This window comes from Lampris incognitus, chromosome 11 (assembly GCF_029633865.1).
Source record: "Lampris incognitus isolate fLamInc1 chromosome 11, fLamInc1.hap2, whole genome shotgun sequence".
NCBI classification, from domain to species: domain Eukaryota; kingdom Metazoa; phylum Chordata; class Actinopteri; order Lampriformes; family Lampridae; genus Lampris; species Lampris incognitus.
Window position 1 is genome coordinate 23,628,818 of NC_079221.1, and position 22,521 is coordinate 23,651,338.

The 22,521-nt window shown below is 43.4% G+C and overlaps 1 protein-coding gene across 8 annotated transcripts in view; it reads left to right on the forward strand.

The window, feature by feature from the left end:
• The window catches only part of clasp1a (cytoplasmic linker associated protein 1a), a 155,813-nt gene that overhangs the window by 61,863 nt on the left and 71,429 nt on the right, over window positions 1-22,521 (forward strand). For all 8 annotated transcript variants that reach the window (XM_056289164.1, XM_056289162.1, XM_056289166.1 and 5 more), the window contains exons 8-9: window positions 21,235-21,375; window positions 22,191-22,264. In XM_056289164.1, coding sequence (XP_056145139.1) covers window positions 21,235-21,375; window positions 22,191-22,264 — 215 coding nt within the window. The remainder of the gene's footprint in view (window positions 1-21,234; window positions 21,376-22,190; window positions 22,265-22,521) is intronic.

Consider the following 22,521-nt stretch of genomic DNA (forward strand, 5'->3'; position numbering starts at 1 on the left):
AACATTTGTGAAAAACAATGAAAAAAGTTCCTGCAATTGGGGGAAATAATTCAACTCATCTCCAATGCAAAAAAAATGTCTCCAGGGGTCATTGATCTTGAACCCAGTGGTGTGTTTTTCCTTATTCGTCATATCGAAATATTAATCCCTGTTTCTACTTCTAGTTTCCAATTATTGATAAAAGTGAAGTTTACATTGGAGCTAACAATATATTTTTTTTCCATCGGCAAATTCTTTTAATTGTGTTGAGAAAAATGAGAGAAGACCGAATATGAATGATTTGTTATAATGAAATTTTACTTGACAAACCGCCTTGACAACATCCACCCCCCCCAGGCCTGAACTATTTCTCAGCTTATGTTCATATTAATCCCATCCACGGCTGGTGTGCTGACAGTTTAATTGGAAGAGGAAGAGGGATAACGTCAGTATGATTAATTTTTGGCAGTTATTTGATAGTTTGTCATCGTCTTCATCATGGTCAGCCATTTGGCTGGCAGACGTGGTTTCTCTCTTCTAACAGTGGAGCTCAAATTAAATTTAGCCAATAACAATGACAAGTGTTATCAGTTTGCCAGTTTAGGAGAAGACCTAGTGTAGACATGGGGCTCAACGAGGCTAAACGGCTGTTTAGTTTGAAAGTAGCACCAACTTGTTCCATCATTATCTGGCTCTCTACAGCGGTGTACAGTAGTGAGACAGGACAGAGAGCGGGATGCCTTTGGCCCGGACCACCACAGAACCTCTCATAATCCAGGGAAGCTGTTCAGTTGCCAGCTCAGTTGTTTGTTTTACCGAGTATGACTAATGTATGTATCAATCCTTTTTCTTTTTTTGGACCCCCCCCTGCCCCCTTTTCCTCCCCAATTGTATCTGGCAATTACACCACTCTTAGCTGTCCCGGTTGCTGCTCCACCCCCTCTGCCGATCCGGGGAGGGCTGCAGACTACCACCTGCCTCCTCTGATACATGTGGAGTTGCCAGCCGCTTCTTTTCACCTTACAGTGAGGAGTTTCGCCAGGGGGACGTAGCGCGTAGGAGAATCACGCTATTCCCTCCGGTTCCCCCTCCCCCTCGAACAGGCACCCTGACCGACCAGAGGAGGCGCTAGTGCAGCGACTAGGACACATATCCACACCCCCCCCACCCCGCAGACACGGCCAATTGTGTCTGCAGGGACACCCGACCAAGCCGGAGGTAACACGGGGGATTTGAACCGGTGATCCCCATGTTGGTAGCAACAGAATAGACTGCTACACTACCCTGATGCCCCTATTGTATCAATCCTGATTTTGTTCCACTAGATACTGGGATCTGATTATTTGTTTTGATATTATTTATTCATTACCTCCTTAAAATAGATGTTGGCACGAAATGACCCATGGCCCTCATCATTGTCAGCTATAGATGACATTTCAAGTGAAATTAAATCTTTAAAAAAAGGTTTTGCTGAATAGTGCCATTCTTATTCTTACTGTGGAAGTTAAGCTCATGGTATATGATTATACACAGTTCATGTCTTGGCCCAACTGTTAACCTCAAAGTGCTGGGCTGCAGAATTCCATCCTTTATTGTTGTCATAAAGCATCTTTATGAGGTCTTGAGGCGAACAAATAAGCCAGCCCCGAAAGTAGGACACCAGGGCTTTTTCAATATAATTTGTCTGGGATGATGATTGGCTGAAGCTACAGGAAGTGCGGCTGCCTTTAGGCCTTCAGACAAAGCTCACATAGAAAGGGCAAAGGTCACACACTAGATGCGACTCAGGGGGGTATTACTCTTCCTCAACATTGTAAGCAACTGGCTCTTAAGATTCTTTATTGACAATGCATAATCTTGTGTATTTTGTGAGCATACACGAGAAAGAGGGATGATGGATGGGAAAGCAGGCATAGTAGTTAAGAAGAGAAAACCAGAAAGGGACAATAATGACATCCAGTAAAAGGGCAAGATTACAAATGTGTTAGGTTCAGACGAGCTGAAACATTTCCTCTAAACAAGAGAAGGAAAACACAAGACAAACAAGCAAACAAAATAAACCATAAAACGACAAGTGACGGCACGATCCGAGTGGGGAAGTGGATGTAAATTGGGAGAAAACTGTAGCTTGCTCAGCCACACAACATGATGAGGGCCAGCTCTCAGATCCCATCTACTTTCCTTTACTTTCACATCACTGTTATCCTTCTGGACACGGTCATTGTTATGGGTCTAGTTATGAGAGAGTTGTAGAAGGAAGAAAGAAAGGAAGACAGAAGTGTCATAGAAACTAAAAGAGATAGAGAGAGAGAGAGAGAGAGAGAGAGAGAGAGAGAGAGGAGAGAGAGAGAGTGAGAGAGAGAGAGAGAGAGAGAGAGAGAGAGAGAGAGAGAGAGAGAGAGAGAGAGAGAGAGAGAGGAGAGAGAGAGAGAGAGAGAGAGAGAGAGAGAGAGCAAAACAATGCAGCCATCTCTGGTGCACCACTGAATGATAAACAGAGGGAGAGATATATAGGGCAGAAGAGAGAGAGAGAGCGAGCGAGCGAGAGAGAGAGAGTCAGCTGTGTAGGAGTGTTCCTCTCCAGCACCCAGTCGCGTCTCTCCTCTGCTTGGAAAGAAGGCTTTTTGCACCATGACAGCAGGAGAAGGTAAGACCATGGGACGTTAAGGTTTTCTACTTGCTTAGATCAAGACACACACACACACACACACACACACAAACACACACATACACATGCACACGGAAGATGGCACTTTCCCTCTACCTCTCCTTTGTTCGTCAACACCATCTAAGAAATAAGAAACTGTGTGTGTGTGTGGGTGGGTGGGTGCGTGCATGTGTGTGTGTGTGTGTGTATGTATGTGTGGCAGGGGGGTTGCATGCATGCGCGAGTGTGTGTGTGTGTGTGAGATATAAAGCATGTTCAGTAAGGTAAAATACCTTTTCAAACCTCATTATCTTTTTTTTCCCCCTTACTATTGCATGTTTTGGTTCTTTGGCCTTGTTTTCTTGTCATTAGTCTCTGTTGAGAAATGGATGTGTGCCAGTGTTGTTCTGGGGGTCAGTGGCAGAGGTGGAAAAGGACATTGTGTCTGTTTGGTACTTTGCCGTTGAAAGCTGAAGCCCTCGGACAGCAGAGCCTCATTTGCCTCCCTCTCTGGAGAAAATCTGCGGGATGATGGTTGTTTTTTACACCTTCACATCAAGGTGGCGTCGTGTTCGACGCAGCATTCAAGTATTACAATTCATGGCTTCTTCTTCTTGCTCGCCTTTTGCCTGTGAAATTGGGTGGGGGGGTCTCTTGTGTTCTTCATTGCCTCCAGCACCCTAAGTGTCTCAGCACCCGTTTCATCTCGCTCCAACGTGGGGGAAGATGACACCAGGGCTGGGAGGCTTACTGCCAGAGCGGATCCACTACAGATTACTCGGTACTTGTTTGTAAAGAAATACAGTAATGCGGTTGTTTGACTCCCTCCTCAGCAGTATAATCAGATTACTGTGGGTTACTTTTGGATTGGTTCTCCTTCTAAAGTTTATTTTATCATATGGACTCAAAATTCTTTAATTTATCTTCAGATTGTCAACCATTGCATACAACCCTTCACATGAGTTGAACTTTAACCGATCCCCTCTGTGCTTATCACTTATATATGCTCTTCACACCTTCCCTAGGCTTTTTTTCTACCATATACAATCACTCCAGAGTTACAGAAATATTTTCTTACTCACAGCAGCACAAGAATGTGGCTACCAATCTTAGCCTGCCTAATTTTGGGTTCTTGTAATTATGGAGACCGAAGGGGTGAAGTCATACTCTACTGTTGCCCTCAGTGTAAGTCCATCACGAGTGCCTGCTAGATACCTGGAATATCAATGTACTGTACACCAAGGCAGGCTTGCGCTATGCTGCGTTGTCCTGAGAAAGGGGGGAAAACTTTGCTTCTTTGAGAAGACCTCTGATATCATCAGTCTTCTAAAAAACTGATGTTAAACAGATGTTAAAATGGGTCAGACGTGGTGCTGTATCATGGAAGTGTATCACTTCCATGGTTTGGGTTTCAATTTTCATCTGGGGCCACCCACAATGAAATGTTTTCATTAACAATGCTGTAACACTGGGCGAAAGCCTCAACTGACATCAAGGGCGAAATCCTCACTCACACTTTTTGGGGGAGTGAGTGATTCACCTCTTCCGCTTGTAGCTGGAAACCCCAGTGTTACCAGAGGCAGGTGATAACCAGCTTCATGATACCAATTATCCACAATCACCTATGTTTGTTTTAGTGAAGCAGGTAACCCAAAGAGAGACAGAGACCTCAGGACAACGGCTAGTTATATGCAGGTTGGCTGGTGCTGTTGCCTCACAGCAAGAAGGTCCTGGGTTCGAACCTCAGGCCGTCCCAGGTCCTTTTCTGTGTGGAGTTTGCATGTTCTCCTCGTGTCTGTGTGGGGTTCCTTCGGGTGCTCTGGTTTCCTCTCACCATCAAAAAGACATGCATGTTAATACTCCTGTCTGTGCCCCTGAGCAAGGCAATGGAAAGAAGAACTGGAGCTGGTCCCCGGGTGCTGCAGCTGCTCACTGCTGCAGCACCCTGAAATAATGAACTTCACTACAACACGCGACATGCTGCCGACAATATTGTTACGCAGTGTTGTTTGAGTAATACAATGTGTTGGTGCTCACCTCGAACCCGCATCTTATTCAGTACGCTTTCTGTCTGCCTCTTTTGCCTCTGTTGTCTCCTTTTACCAGAAGGTGTGCGTGCACAGATACTGACATAGTGCAGTTTCACAAACTTGAGCTTGATCCTGTATCGATGGATGACAATTTTTGAAGGGGGTCAAATTTCCCTCTTCTGTACATCGGGGGGTCGTGTCCCCCGGTCTGGCATACATTTCTCTCCTCTGTGTGTTGCCAGGGAGCTGTTCTCTTCCTGTGACAGACAACTCAGAGTTTCATCACCAAGTCATTTGGGCCCATTAGCATGAAGTAAGAGAAAGGGCTGTCCATGCTTTACTGTTACCAGCCTAGCCATTTAAAAAAACAAAAAACAAACAGAGAGCTCTTGTTCTGAAAAAAAAAGATGACAAATTTCTTCCCTGTTGACACCCAGCTGATGCTTTCACTGATGCCTGCATGTTTAGCTAAGCCTTTAGTGTTGTGAGGTCTCTTAGTCAGAGGGATCTCGTCGCGTCTGCATGGGTCCAGTTCTAGCAGTTATATGCATAAATGCAGAGTGCTGACTTCTCACATAGAGGCAGTATTTACAAATTTGGAGTAGCAGGAGGTGCTGCTGGCCAGCAGCCACGTCTTAAGCCCGAGGAAACTTCAACATGGGCTGAATCTTTTGGCTCCTGCTTCTTTAAACAGAAGGACAGAGAGCTTCTGTGGAATTGGCTACGATCCCTAAGGCCCTGTGTGTGTGTGTGTGTGTGTGTGTGTGTGTGTGTGTGTGCGTGCGTGCGTGCGTGCGTGCGTGCGTGCGTGCGTGCGTGCGTGTGTGTGTGTGTGTGTGTGTGTGTGCGTGCGTGTGCGTGTGTGTGTGTGTGTGTACACTAATGGTGTCCTCGATTCTCCAACTCTGCTGTTATGTAAACATTGCAACGTTGTGCGTCTGTCTTTTCCCCCCGGTATTGGACCGTGGTGAGCATTTAGACCAGAACAGAGCAGAAACCTCATCAGTTATCCATCGCCCTGTCCTATCCAGGCCTGGGCTCAAACAGCATTTGCAAATAAATAATTCTCTGTCTAGGTTTTCCGACTGGAAGCCAAAGGTTCAGTGTTTCAGGAGAATCCAGACCACATTTAATTAGTAATGAATCACAAAATGTATGGGGTATTGATTTTCACGTTGTCGTGACTGAGTGACATCTGTTTTATTGTCGTATCTTAGAACACTGCCCCCCTCTGGCACTGCAAGCAGGTACAAATGAATACTTAGAACTGCATTTGCAAATGAGAAGCATTTCTCACACTGAGAGCATCTGATGAAAGAGAACCGGTACAGTTCTGAGAGCTGTTTTCCTCACTTGTGTGTGTGTGGTGTGTGTGTGTGTGTGTGTGTGTGTGTGTGTGTGTGGCACAGAGCTAGCCAGATCTACTAGGAGAGGAGAAAATGCACATTTAAAGAGGGCTTTTCAATCACTTCACCTCCTCTTTCTTTCTTTCTTTCTCTCGCTCTCCCTCTCACTCTCTCTGCTCAGACACAGATACATACATGTACCACACACACACACACACACACACACACACACACACACACACACACACACACACACACACACACACACCAACAAACACACACACCACACACACACAAACAAACACACACACACACACACACACAATGTGAATGCACAGCTCTGTTTGTGGAGACCTTAATAAGGTGTGTTTTTCTGTTGTGTACATGGGTTGTGGTATGTGCGTATGGCTGACTGAGTGCTTGTGTGTTTGCTCCATATCCTGCCAGCATGCAGGAGGCTCTTCTTTTTCTTCCTCTTGAACAAAGCCTTTGCTATATTTTGCATTTTTACTGTCTGCCTTTGGGGTTGTACCACAATTCACTCATCCAGAGAAAATATTCCGTACTGTTAATGTTACTAACATGAGGACATTAGCTTGGATTATTCAAATGTGTGGGGGGGGGGGGGTGTCATGTCTGTCATTTAAGAGGACTAGTGTAATGTAAAACAGTCCTGATTCAGTCAGCCGTTTTTCTGTCGACTATGTGACGTCCGTAGCTCCTTCACAGCACCTAATGGATTGACCTGCCCACAGGGCTCCCACTCGGTGACCCTCTGGCTTACTGAGACAATCCTGTTCTCTGAACACACCAAGACAACCAGATTCTTCAAATGTTATGTTACATAACTTGACTATAATTGGTTTATTACACAGTGCAAAGTGGAGGCGAAGAAAAAAAACATGATTGGGGGTTGAGGGAAAGAGAGAGAGAGAAGAGAGTGGTGTGTGTGTGTGTGTGTGTGTGTGTGTGTGTGTGTGTGTGTGTGTGTGTGTGTGTGTTGTGTGTGTGTGTGTGTTACCTTACGCTTGGGGCTGCGTCCCCCTGCTGTCCACCATTGTGTACTGGCCCCCACTGTACTGCCTGAGGTTTGCCTCGTAGTACGTACACTGGCCTGGCGAGGGGGGAGAGAGAGAGAGAGAGAGCGAGCGAGGCGAGCGAGCGAGAGAGAGAGAGAGGAGAGAGAGAGAGAGAGAGAGAGAGGAGAGAGAGAGAGAGAGAGAGAGAGAAGAGAGAGAGAGAGAGAGAGGAGAGAGAGGAGAGAGAGAGAGAGAGAGAGAGAGAGAGGAGAGAGAGAGAGAGAGAGAGAGAGAGAGAGAGAGATGAAACCTTAAACTGTGACCAGCTTTCTGAAATGACGCTATTATCCTAATGCTCTATCCATGAGGGTGCCAAGCAAACTGGGCAAATAGCCCCCCTGCTCACATGGCTCTGAGGATGAAAGGGACTCTTTCAGGGCACAGTAGGAGAGGGGCCTTAAGGGCTATTATGCCAATCCTGAACTGAATACTGAATATTTGCCTGTATATCCATGCCGGCCGTCACTAAAAATAACAGGCATTAGTGGATAGGAGATTTGTTTAAGGAGGCTTCGGCCCAAATAGGTATCTAATGAGTATACCATGCGTTATACTATGTAATAATAAGAGGACATAAAGGTGAATTGGGTTTGTGAACTCATACACACCAGAGGAATGAAGTTGATCTTTCCAAGTTCAGTTTTCTCTGTTCCTCTCTCTCCTTCATTTTTTTCCTTTCTTTTCTTTTCTTTTCTTTTCTTTTCTTTTCTTTTTCTTTTCTTTTCTTTTCTTTTCTTTGTTGTTGTTTTTCTGCCCATCAGTCAGATTTCAGTCTGTCTATCTGTCTCCTCTCTCAGTTTCACATTCATCTTTGATCCTTTATTATCTCATCTGCCTGTCCTTCTGCCCCATTCTGTCTGTTTTCCCTCAGCTCTCATTACTGTAACACACGTCATCTCTGTCTCTTTTCCATTGCCCCCTCTCCCATCATGAATCAATGGGCCCAGACAAAGAGCCAGAAAGTGGCCTTCCAGCCTCCATTCCCCTTTAACAGTTGCCTGGCTCAACGCATTTGGCCTATTCAGGATAATATTGTTGAATGAAAGGGAAAAGCTACCTACCTTCAATACCTACCTTGAATAGTAGAAACGAATTGGCCACCAGCTGTGGACACCGAAAAAAAATAGTTCCTTTGTAACTATAAGTAAGATGTCTTTATCATTATCTCTCCCCCTCCCCATTAGATGATACATCCGTGACACTTATTAGATGTTGTATTTTTATATTTTATATTATTAACTGCCAGCCCCTCCAACTGTGCCCCAACACCACCCCACTATATGATATACATAAGTTACCGTATTTGACGTTACCTTGTTATATTCTAAATGTATGCTATTTCAACAGTGCCCTGGTCATTTAAATACGTTTTCAAACAAGCCCCAGCCCTTTACCCAATTGGTTGTAATGTTTTCTAACCCCACCATTGGTTGCTGTGCATCGTAACTACCTACCCTATTGGTTAGAATAGTTCAAATGTTTTCTCCTTTGATTGTTGCTGCCCACCAAAATTAGGGGCGTGACACGGGGAAACATATACTGTGTGTTTTCTATGTTGAATCACATTAGCAGCTGATGAGTGTGCGACGCACGAAACAAGCTTGTACTGCTATGTATTAAAAGTTTTTTTTTCCTACATCTACATTGATATTCCGCTCCTCATTTGTTGAGCACGTTTATCAACACCATTGACGGTTTAAAAAAACAAAAAACCAAACCACTATCTGTATCTCTCTCTCTCTCTCTCTCTCTCTCTCTCTCTCTCTCTCTCTCTCTCTCTCTCTCTCTCTCTCTCTCTCTCTCTCTCTCTCTCTCTCTCTCTCTCTCTATATATATATATATATACAGTGCATCCAGAAAGTATTCACACCCCTTCACTTTCCCCACATTTTGTTATGTTACAGCCTTATACCAAAATGGATTAAATTCCTTTTTTTTCTCATCAATCTACACACAATACCCCATAATGACAGCGTGAAAAAGCTTTTGTAGAATTTTTTGCAAATTTATTAAAAATAAAAAACAGAAATATTGCATGTACAAAAGTATTCACACCCTTTGCTATGACACTCAAAATTGAGCTCAGGTTCATCCTGTTTCCGCTGATCATCCTTGAGATGTTTCTACATCTTGATTGGAGTCCACCTGTAGTAGATTTAAATGATTGGACATGATTTGGAAAGGCACACACCTGTCTATATAAGGTCCCACTGTTGACAGTGCATCTCAGAGCAGAAACCAAGCCATGAAGTCAAAGGAATCGTCTGTGGACCTCCAAGACCGGATTGTATCGAGGCACAGATCTGGGGAAGGGTACAAAAAATGTCTACAGCTTTGAAGGTCCCGAAGAGCACAGTGGTCTCCATTATTCGTAAATGGAAGAAATTTGGATCCACCAGGACTCTTCCTAGAGCTGGCTGCCCAGCCAAACTGAGCAGTCGGGGGAGAAGGGCCTTGGTCAGGGAGGTGACCAAGAACCCGATGGTCACTCTAACAGAGCTCCAGCGTTCCTCTGTGGAGATGGGAGAACCTTCCAGAAGGACAACAATCTCTGCAGCACTCCACCAATCAGGCCTTTATGGTAGAGTGGCCAGACGGAAGCCTCTGCTCAGTAAAAGGCACATGACAGCCCGCTTGGAGTTTGCCAGAAAGCACCTAAAGGACTCTCAGACCATGAGAAACAAGATTCTCTGGTCTGATGAAACCAAGATTGAACTCTTTGGCCTGAATACCAAACATCATATCTGGAGGAAACCAGGCACCTCTCATCACCTTGCTAATACCATCCCTACAGTGAAGCATGGTGGTGGCAGCATCATGCTGTGGGGATGTTTTTCAGCAGCAGGAACTGGGAGACTAGTCAGGATCGAGGGAAAGATGGAGCAAAGTACAGAGAGATCCTTGATGAAAACCTGCTCAGGACCTCAGACTGGGGCGAAGGTTTACCTTTCAACACGAAAACAATCCTAAGCACACAACCAAGACAACGAAGGAGTAGCTTCGGGACAAGTCTGTGAATGTCCTTGAGTGGCCCAGACTTGAACCCCATTGAACATCTCTGGAAAGACCTGAAAATAGCTGTGCAGCAATGCTCCCCATCTAACCTTACAGAGCTCGAGAGGATCTGCAGAGAAGAATGGGAGAAATACCCCAAATATAGGTGTGCCAAGCTTGTAGCTTCATACCCAAGAAGACTTGGGGCTGTAATCGCTGCCAAGGGTGCCTCAACCAAGTACTGAGTAAAGGGTGTGAATACTTATGTACATACAATATTTCAGTTTTTTATTTTTGATAAATTTGCAAAAATTTCTACAAAACCTTTTTCACTCTGTCATTATGGGGTATTGTATGTAGATTGATGAGAAAAAAAAGGAATTTAATCCATTTTGGAATAAGGCTGTAACATAACAAAATGTGGAGAAAGTGAAGGGGTGTGAATACTTTCCGGATGCACTATATACACTACCGTTCAAAAGTTTGGGATCACCCAAACAATTTTGTGTTTTCCATGAAAAGTCACACTTATTCACCACCATATGTTGTGAAATGAATAGAAAATAGAGTCAGGACATTGACAAGGTTAGAAATAATGATTTGTATTTGAAATAAGATTTTTTTTACATCAAACTTTGCTTTCGTCAAAGAATCCTCCATTTGCAGCAATTACAGCATTGCAGACCTTTGGCATTCTAGCTGTTAATTTGTTGAGGTAATCTGGAGAAATTGCACCCCACGCTTCCAGAAGCAGCTCCCACAAGTTGGATTGGTTGGATGGGCACTTCTTTGAGCAGATTGAGTTTCTGGAGCATCACATTTGTGGGGTCAATTAAACGCTCAAAATGGCCAGAAAAAGAGAACTTTCATCTGGTTCTTAGAAATGAAGGCTATTCCATGCGAGAAATTGCTAAGAAATTGAAGATTTCCTACACCGGTGTGTACTACTCCCTTCAGAGGACAGCACAAACAGGCTCTAACCAGAGTAGAAAAAGAAGTGGGAGACCGCGTTGCACAACTGAGCAAGAAGATAAGTACATTAGAGTCTCTAGTTTGAGAAACAGACGCCTCACAGGTCCCCAACTGGCATCTTCATTAAATAGTACCTGTTAGAGCCTGTTTGTGCTGTCCTCTGAAGGGAGTAGTACACACCGGTGTAGGAAATCTTCAATTTCTTAGCAATTTCTCGCATGGAATAGCCTTCATTTCTAAGAACAAGAATAGACTGTCGAGTTTCAGATGAAAGTTCTCTTTTTCTGGCCATTTTGAGCATTTAATTGACCCCACAAATGTGATGCTCCAGAAACTCAATCTGCTCAAAGAAGTGCCCATCCAACCAATCCAACTTGTGGGAGCTGCTTCTGGAAGCGTGGGGTGCAATTTCTCCAGATTACCTCAACAAATTAACAGCTAGAATGCCAAAGGTCTGCAATGCTGTAATTGCTGCAAATGGAGGATTCTTTAACGAAAGCAAAGTTTGATGTAAAAAAAATCTTATTTCAAATAAAAATCATTATTTCTAACCTTGTCAATGTCTTGACTCTATTTTCTATTCATTTCACAACATATGGTGGTGAATAAGTGTGACTTTTCATGGAAAACACGAAATTGTTTGGGTGATCCCAAACTTTTGAACGGTAGTGTATATATATATATCCATCCATTATCTTAACCGCTTATCCTGCGCTCTCAGGGTCATGGGGATGCTGGAGCCTATTCTAGCAGTCATTGGGCGGCAGGCGGGGAGACACCCTGGACAGGCCTCCAGGCCATCACAGAGCACACACATACACATTCGTTCCTAGGGACAATTTAGTGCGGCCAGTTCACCTGACTTACGTGTGTCTTTGGACTGTGGGAGGAAACCGGAGCCCCATGCGAACACCTTCTTGCTGTGAGGCAACCATGCTAACCACTGCGCCACCATATAGATATATAGATATATATATAGATATATATATATCTATATATATATATAGATTCAGTGATTCAAGTAAATTCCTTATGAGACAGTGCAAGCCTGTTTCATGCCGTAAGCAATCGTCAGCTGTGTGTGTGTGTGTGTGTGTGTGTGTGTGTGTGTGTGTGTGTGTAGTTTTTTTCTTTAAATCTTACTGGTATAGAAAGAAGCAGCACCTCTCAGCTATTTCAGGTTAGAAAGCCCAGTGTTAAAAGACATCTATATGCAAAAGTAAAGCCAGGTAATGTTTTTAATTTGTGCTGAAGGGCTTTCTTTTTAGGTAAGTGGTTTCCTTTGCAAAGAAAAAACAAAAACAAAACATGAATGTTTGTTGGAGGTTAATTGCTCCTGAACATCCATGGAGGTTTGCCTGTGCCAAAAAGTTAAAATAGTCTAGACCGCTTTATATTCAAGTTGGATTAAGTTTAGCATGGGTCCCCCATTGTGAATAGTTCTTTTTGCTTTCACTCATTTTCTCTGTTCATGTTTTGTGGGCAAAGACAAGTGAAAAGGAAAAGGATTAATCCATAGGCCTGTATTTAATACTAGTGATGCACTACTGGTACATGATGACTTTCCCAGACGGGGAAGTAGAAAGATGCCTCTGTGCTGCTGGTCTCCATCTCTTCAGTTGATAATGAGGTCTGCAGGAGACAACCAGCTCATTGTGCAGAGAACAAGCCGGGCAATTGCGGTGTCTCCCTGTTCCTTCTATGTTCTGTGATAACATTGAGAAAAATTTATTTTTTCCTCTCTGGTGTTTCTGAACTGCTATATTCTTCTTCTGCTGTCGGAGATCATTGGTCCATATATCTCATACAGGTTAGAGGAAAAGTACAGTAGAGAGTTGATTCTGGCTGTGTTCATAATCCTACCTGTCCCTCTGACAGCAGACCTCAGGCTGAGGGCTTAAGCTGCATCAATGCCAAAAAAACAAAAAAAAAAGGATTGTAGCATTATGCACCCCAACAGCATTGCTAAAGCGGCTTCTTTTCTGGTGTGTGTCTGCTCAGGGGTGGTTGTTTGTTAACCTTGTTTTTACTCTCGTTCAGTCTCGTCTTGTGGGTTTTAATGTTTTCAACAATGTAGACTCGCTGTTGAGTCCTTCAGCAGCTGTGTCTCTATGCTTTGCTCTGTCTTTGTTTTGGCCTTCCTTATTCCCCTTTCCAGCAGCCACATCAGCCTAGAGTACTGTAACATACTTCTGTCTGGTGCAAAGACTCTGCACGCACACTTTTCATTCCCCTTAGTAAAACGCTCTTCCTTTAATGGCTGTCTCATTCTGGGCTTTTAACAACTGGGACCTTTGAAGCAGCACAGAAGTGATTACCAGCAGAGCTACTTTAACTTTGAACGTCCCTTTCAGCCTTTTTATTTTTTATTTTTTTATAGAAAAGTCAGATAAGAAAATAATCAAAGCAACTTTGGGGTGCTTGGGGGTTCACTAACATAAGTTTTCTTTCTTTTAGCATTTTCAGCCTTTATTGGATAGTGATAGTGGAGAGAGAGAGACATGAGGGGCAGGGGAGAGAGAGGGGATGACGTGCAGCAGGGGGCCTGGGCCGGATTCGAACCCAGGCCGCTGTGGTATGAACTCAGCCTTATGTGATACGCGCTCTACCAGGTGAGCCACTGGGGCGCTCTGTCGCTAGCATAAATTTAACGATAACGGCGCTCAATATAAGAATCGGAATGTAATGATAATAAACTTCCATCCATCATCCAAGCTGCTTATCCCAACCAGGGTCACGGGATGCTGGAGCCTATCCCAGCACTCAGTGGGCAGGGACACACACTGGACAGGCCGCCAGTCCATCGGAGAGCCCACACACACACACATTTATACCTAGGGACAATTTAGTACGGCCGATTCACCTGACCTATATGTCTTTGGACTGTGGGAAGAAACTGGAGTCCCCGGAGGAAACCCACACAGAGACGGGGATAACATGCAAACTCCACACAGAGGACGACCCGGCATGACCCCCAAGGTTGGACTACCCCGAGGCTTGAACCCACGACCTTCGTACTGTGAGGCAACCATGCTAACCACTGCGCCACCGTGCCGCCCATAATAAACTTTATTCAACAATTTAACTGATTTGCAAAAGTGCATCACACTACCTCATCCATGGACTGCTGAAAAATCAACAGCAACAATGATTAAAAAAATAAAATCAAGATTTTTTACATTTAATCAGCGGTGTAGTCGATTTAATCAATTCATGATTGTCAAGGAACTATTCCAAGAGCGCAAGAGCTCGGTCTCGATTTAATAACTCACAGTCTTAAATCTCATCTGGATTACACAGAGACCAAGGCAGGGTTTCAGAAATTACATTGTCATATCGTTTAGCCTCAGTACATGCCAGAGGTTAAGAGTCACAACTTCATTCACCTTTGTGTGTGTTTCTTTGAAGAGGCCATAACATGCTTTTTGGGGTTTTCCCTTTCCTTTAGTTTGTTATATAGATGGGAGGTGTATGTAACATGTCTGCAGATTTACAAAGCCCAAAGTTCACACCAAAGGGAGTTATTCTTTCCACAGAAAACACCGTCTGAAACGCCTCATTTGTAGTCCGGTGTTTTCTTCCGTTACTTATCTACGTCACTATGTAACACATTTTCATTATCCCTGCCTAGTGGCTAGTTTCAGCCGCTCTCAACACCGGCAAGAGGATGAGGTGGTGCTCACACGGACTGAGTGCTACCCCTCGGCAGGTTTCTGGATGATGGCCAATCAGATGAAAGCTACACTAGTGGAGCCCCAGAATAAAAAATATATAAAAATATAGAGTTGGAATGAGCATGATGTGGCCCCTTTCAGAAGATTATTTTACCAACACCAAGAGGATGTGACAAATTGAGAGAGAGAGAGATGTTTATCCATCAGGAGTTTACCCTGAGAGACAGCCTCAGCCTTAGAAATTGCTCCCTGACCACTAGCCAGATGACTGTTAGCATTTCCCTGTAACCTCTTATGTTTTTCAGATTAACCGGTTATACCTGTTATAAAAAGCAAATCAAAAAGGTGAAATCTACAACATTTGGCTGTTGGGTTTTAGTCTTTACTAACTCTCCAGGACCAGATTGCACAAACAAGCATAATCTTCCATCCTGCAGGGGCCCTTTTGATCTGTCAGCAGAACAAGCCATCATTGTTGTGACATAACGCTGATCATCAGTCATCTGTCTCTTATGTAAGTCCAAAAGGGCTGCCGGTTTATGTTGTGTGTGAGATGGACCTGTCCCTGGAGCTGAGAGAGAGAGCGACTTGTGTTACGGCCACGGGTGTGTCCATATAGTTTTTTGTTGCCTCCTGTATTTAACTCTGACTCTACATTAAGGTATCCGCCAGGTGCTCCTCCTCACCTAATCAACCGGTCAACGAATCCAATCTTCATCAGCTGTGCAGTCTACCATTTAAACCCCCACATGTGTTCAGTTCACGGGCCAGATAGTTTAGTTTGTGTGATGTAGCCACTTTGTGTTTGTAATGTCTGGCCTGTTTTTGGTCAAGTTTGCATTTTGACTATTTTGAGTTATGTTTAGTTGTTTAGCTCTTTTGGGCAAGGGGATCAAGGTAAGATGCCCATGGGCAAACACCCCATCACGTAGCTTACCTCTGTTAGACACACTAGGTTGGCAGCGGTTGCCACTTTTTGTCTTTAGGTTTGGTACTTTTCAGCACTGTCAAGGGTGGGTTACTTTTGTTAGTAGTTTATTGTTTTGGCAACCATTCGGTTCCCTTGTCCTGTCATGGTGTCAATATTTTTGTTATATTTAAGCGTTTATGTCTCATTGTGTTGCACCCTCACCTCACTGTTACCCAGTACACTAATTGTTGCACCCTCTCCAGACCGAGGGTCGTTTTAAGATAACTTTTATTTACATCACATTATGAAAAGCCTCCATTCCCATCATGTCACCATAAACTGGTGAGCTAAAAAACAAAATATCAGGCATCATTACTGTGGCTCAGTCAAATCACCATAAATAAACAAACTTCCCTGTCACATACACTTAATTCCACACACACAACCATAATAAATTGTGTGTGAGTGAGAGGGACAGACAGACAGAGATTCAGTCAGGAATCAGAGACACTTTATTTATGAAGGGGGGTTGTGGTGAGGGAGAGACAGTGAGAGTGTGGGTATAAATGCTTGGTTTGGAATGGTTTTGGAAGGGTGGTATCAAGAACAAGGTGATGAGCGAGAAGGAGGGCAGTTTGGAGAGAGTGGGATTGTGTGTGTGTGTGTGTGAAAGAGAGAGCGAGCGAGAGAGAGACTGACCACCGTCACGCCCCTTTTTCTAACCTCTCTACTGAGCAGCACAGCGCTCTACGAAGTTTCTAATTCAGCCTGTCAAAGAATTTTCCTTTCTACAATTTTCTCAAAATCCCTCACGTTATGTTTTTCATTCTATTTCTGCTGACGAGTACATAGGGAGGAGAGAGAAAATCCTCCCTATTATATAAACATGGAGGAATTACTACCTGCTGTGCGGATGGCGATGCTGCTTCAGCAAAGCTGGTGGAAACCGTGGTTAGACTTGCTTTGTGTTGCAGTCCGCAGTGTACCCTGACATCTAGTGGACACGTGCGGTAGTGCAAAGCCGATTTCGCTACGATCTTTTTTTTTTTTAACCAAAGATGAAAATCAAGTTACTTTTTTTACATTTGTCACTTTAAAGACAGACAAATCTAAAGTCAAAGCTAAGCTCATAGTTGATATAATAAAATCTTACATAGAATGAAAGGTACAGTCAAGGATGTTTTTTTGGCTCTGAGCCCATTTTGGTTGGCAAGGTAGCAAACTGTCATCGCAAGAGAAAGATGCATTAATCGCATATGGTGGGTCAGACTACTAAAGCCTGATTTAAAAAAAAAAAAAAAGAGTGTGTATGTGTCAAAAAGAGTCAGAGAAGGAAAGACGACAGGTTTTTATGGCGTTATATTTGCCAGCAGCTGATCGTGGTGCATATAATTTTGAGCTTTGGCAGGAATAGAGGAGACCTTGTTCAAATGACAGTGTGTATCCATGCTTCTTCTATAGTGGTGTGAGAGGTGCTTGAATATTTTTGCCTATATTTATGTGCTTGAAAATGTGTTTGCAGCCGCCTTCGCTGGTGGCCCTAAGCTGTATCTGCAGTACATGGATGCAGTTTTACATGTATGCCAGCACACACACATGGATCCATGTTGGAATTACTCATTGCATGTTCCAAAGTTAATTGCTACTCTGACACAGAGATGTATCATCGTGACATTTGTCAGCATTTGTGTACAAAGCTTTGTTGATTGCTTTAATCAGTTCTCCACTGAATAAATTACTGATCACAGTGCTTTCTATTTAGGCGTTCTTGTCTATGGGCTTTATTTAGGAGTAGAGCTGGCACTGTTCGATAATGCATTGTTTGTAGCTCCCTTTATTAGGTGTAGATCTTCCCCCTAAATGGAATCGAATGATTTGGATAAAACTGGGAAACGGGCATGATTGGAGTCTGCCTCTGCTCTTCACATAACATTGCATGTAGTACTGTTTTGACTGACAATGACTGGGTACAAAATGCTAGTTAACCCCATATTAAACACACTGTTTTGACAGATAATGACTGGGTACAAAATACTAGATAACCCCATATTAAACAGACTTGTGACTTTTCACCTATAAGTAGCTTCACTGTCTCTTCACTGTGGTGTTTTATAATCTGCAAGAACAAGACAAGCCTCCAGCCCATGCAGTTACTCTTCAAAATAACCCATGACAAGTCTGAATCCAGCCCTCAGCTTGCTCGATAGTCCTGTTTCATGGGCTCAAAACCTGTATTATATTAACTGTCCTGCAAGGAAAGATCACAACTAATACACAAGGTCTCCCTGACATTTCTTGACTTTTACTGGAGAGGAAAAATCCCTCTGGCATGCTTGCATTTAGAGCATATTAAATGTATGTTTGCAATGTTTTTGTACAGAGTTCACAATTAGTGTGTGCTTCCTCATGGGGACAAAGTCCAGCAGGCTGCCCTTGCAGACTAGTTATCAATAACTGTCTTGACTAGAAAGGATTCGGGGCTTTGGCTTTTTAAATGATACAATTGTTCTAATTGGTCAATATCCTATTTTCCAACTCAGTATTTCCCATGACACATGACCAGTCAGGGTTTACTAGTTACAGTGCTAACTGCAGGCGACACGGTGGCCCAGTGGTTAGCATTGTTGCCTCACAGCAAGAAGGTCCTGGGTTTGAACCCCATGCCATCCCAGGTCCTTTCTGTGTGGAGTTTACATGTTCTCCCTGTGTCTGCTTGGGTTTCCTCCGGGTGCTCTGGTTTTCTCCCACTGTCAAAAAGACATGCATGTTAGGGTTAATACTCCTTCCTGTCTGTACCCCTGACCAAGGCAACGGAAAGAAGAACTGGAGTTGGTCCCCGGGTGCTGCAGCCGCCCACTGCTCCTATACAATAGGATGGGTTAAATGCAGAAGACAAATTTCATTGTAACCAAACAACTCTAAAATGACAAAAAATAAAGTGGCTTTCTTTTCTTTTTCTCCCTTTCTGTTGTATTTTTTTTTAAATATTTTTGTTGAATTTTGTGGTACTTTTTTGCCATGGTATCAAAAGGTTATTGGGTATCAAAATTTTGTATAGAAGTTAAAAATGTTGACGTAACAGTTAAAACTAGTTAAACCTACTTTTTTGTACAATGCCTTGTTACTGTTGTGCTAAAATGTGTCATTTTAGTTTGGTCTGGAAATTTCTAATTAAGACCAGTGTTGTTATGGGAACTCAACCCACAGAGAGGAAAGCCATCCATAAGTGGTGACAGTCCATTAACTTTCAACAGCCTGGCCTTCATCACTTATCAGATCAGCTTATGTTGTGGTGGTTACACTCTGTTTTTAATCAAGACTGCTGACAAGACTTCCAATGGCAGAATTTCTTCAGCCTTATATTTCTCTCTGAGACCAGAAGCAGATATTTTGATTTTAGAACATCTAAAATTAAAGTCCCTACTTTAATGATGTGAATGCGACTGCAGGGAGAGGAGAGACACGGACATAGTTGGCTTGAAATGAGTGATCATTCTCTTCCACATGTAAAGTAATATCCATCCATCCATTATCCAAGCTGCTTATCCCAACTGGGGTCGTGGGATGCTGGAGCCAATCCCAGCAGTCATTGGGGGGCAGGCGGGGAGATACCCTGAACAAGCCACCAGTCCATCACAGGGCCGACACATTCACACCTTAGTTGGCCGATTCACCTGACCTACATGTCTTTGGACTGTGGGGGGAAAACAGGAGCACCTGGAGGAAACCCACGCAGACACAGGAAGAACATGCAAACTCCACAAAGAGGACGACCCCCAAGGTTGGACCACCCCGGGGCTCGAACCTAGGACCTTTTTGCTGTGAGGTGGCCGGGCTAACCACTGCGCCAGTGTGCCGCTGTAAAGTAGTATGTGTCGTGTAATGTTCTTAGTGGCTGTGTCTTCCACTGACCATTGTGCTTTACTCACATGTGAATCACTTAACATTGTGATACTATGTAGTGTATCATAAGTTGTCAATAGATTTCTGTACTGACCTTACCAAGACACATTTGTCTAAAATGAAATATAAATCTGATTTCCCCATGGAGCCCTTGGAGATAATGACAGAATTGTTGTTGTTGTGGTTGTCGATTTTATGTGGGAAATTTGGTCAGCAAGCACAGAAAAAGGTGATCTCACAACAGGCTCCTCCCTGTTTGGTCACAACACTCTCAATGGGCTAAGCACATCTGATAACGCTGTTGCATCACACACACACACACACACACACGTCCATGTTTTGACAGCTGATCTCAGAGAGAGAGAGAGAGAGAGAGAGAGAGAGAGATAGGCTTAAGGGTCAGTTAGTCTGGCACTGTCAAAGCACAGTGTATCATAGGACCACCACCACACACACACAGTCACATACCCTGTAGATGGAGATGCCTGGCGAAAGGAAGAGTGTGTTAGAGAGCGTGACAAAGACATGCTGAGGAGGCTGGTGTGCAAAAGGATCTGTGCACGTAAGAATCATATCTTCCGTCGCTCTCTGTCTCTTTATCTCCTTTCAGGTTCCACACGTCTGTTTCAGCATCATCCTCTTTCCGTTTTCTCTTGTCATCTTTTGTATTCCATCTCGATCTGTGCTTTCTCCCGCTCTCCACCGTTCCCTGTTCCATCTTGTTTCTCTTTCAGTCATTATATTCCAATATCTTTTTCTCTCTCTCTGTCTGTCTCACTGTCTCTCTCTCTCTCTCTGTCTCGTTCTCTCTGCTTTTGTGGTATAAGCAGTGTCATGACGATGAGCCAGTTTTTGTGAAAGTGATATATAGGGAGTTATTTGTGCACGTGTGTGTGTGTGCCTGCCTTTGTGATTATTTTTAAGGATAATTTGACTCCAATCCAGTTCATGTGTTGTCACCTCTGTAGATAGACATTTAGTTTTGTGTTGACTTTGGCATGACCTACTACAATGTGCAATAAGATACAATGAGATCAAATCCTTGCCAAACATCTGTTCTAATGAACTTGTTGTAAAGCCACCTCACACTCCCTGAACTGATTGTGTCCACTTTCCTCTCGTCTAAAGTGGATGATTGTCTACGCTGTGAACGCTTGTGTTGTTGTGAATCGTGCTGAGGGCATCTGTCCAGGACCGTCATATCTGCCATGCGCTAATCCGTCGTGAACGCTCACGAACGCTCACGTTGGAGAGGTGACAGGGGGGCTTGTATCAACGCATGGCTATTGGTGCAGATTAAAGTCCGATGGATGGATAGATGGATCAAGGGAGTCAGGCACGCACACTGTGCTGACGGATTGACTTACTGTCACCCTGCCCTCAGGGAGACAGAGGTGACCCAGGTCGCCCTTAACATGGATTAATTGAGAGGGCGATTATGCTACGTCACATTCAAATCCCTAATATAACCCCCCCCCCCAAAAAAAGAAAAAAAAACAAAGTAAGCAGAGGACAAAATATGTATAGTGAAAAAACACTGACTGACTGTTTGACTCCTGGGAGGATTGACCGTTCTCTGAATCATGCCTAAATAATAGTTTATCGAGTCTTCAGGAAAGTCTTGTACAGTCATCGAGCCAGGAGGAAAACTGCTCTTCATCAAACTAAATTCTGCCTCTCATATTCCTCTTGTGTTTCAGATAAGAACTTTGAGGATGAGGATTCTGTGGACGGAGGCAGGTCCTCCTCCTCCTCGTCCTCCAAAGCGCCCCCCAGTGGCCGAAAAACTGTAATGAGCTCTGTCAGAAGGCCCAGCTCAGCCACTCCAGCCAAGGCCACAGGTGAGGTACTGGGGCTCTACATCATTGAGTGAGACCTAAATATATACTGTCTTATCCAGCGGTGGACATCCCGGCTTCATAAAGTAAAAATCCGACCATGTATTTGTTCCAGCTGTTCACTAAACAAGGTGATTTTGCTCTACCTGGCTGAAGAGTTGCTAATTAAATTCAGCTGGTGTAGTGTATGGGTGGAACAAATACGTGGCAGGACTTTTACTTTCTGAAGCCGGGTTGCCCACCTCTGGTCTTATCCATATAATATCCATATATTATCCACTTAACACAGCACAACTTTTTTTTTCTTGACTAAGGATATAGCTTATTGTTAGGGCTTGTTTTTGGCTACTATAAATACTATTACAAGTACTAGTACTGCCACTACAGTTGTAATGATAATAATGACAACAATCTTAACAATAATAGTAATTTTCAATTTAATAGTGTTGTCATTATTATTGCATTAGTAGTGTTAATCTTTATTTACATAGCACTTATTAAAACAAATTTATAAAGATCCCAACCACTTACAAAAACTAAACAACAAAACTATTGGAATAAAACAGGTGAGGAATGAAAATGTTTAAAAATATCACCTGGAGGGAGAGATATAACAAATGGATAAGGCAGAAATGCATCAAAATATTAGAGCAAGGCCTAATTATGAGAAGTGATTTAACAGATGCTGCTTTGCAGCAGCAGTACGGGTGGTGTTTTACCATTTGATCATGGACTGCATTAGATGAGGTGGGGCCACATTGCTCTGCAAGGAATATGGAGAATTGAAACCCAGTTTCAATTTCTTGTCTTTAATCTAGGAAAAGAAGCAGGAGCAGGTGCCGTGGATGAAGAGGACTTTATAAAGGCCTTTGAGGATGTGCCCACTGTCCAGGTATGCTGCGCCCAATAAACTGAGATGCCCATCAGAGAAAACAACTGCACAAAAATGTCATTTCCACATTAAAAAAAGCTTTTGTTTTTAAGGGCACTATCAATATTATAGCCCAGAAATGAGATGCCATGAAATGAAATGAAATGAGATGAAATGTTTTTCTCATTTGAGCTTTTCCTGCCTGAAGACATGTTTTATGGCACATCAGCTTTATAAGGATAGAAGGCAGGAGACAGATGAGTTGAATCTGAATGTGT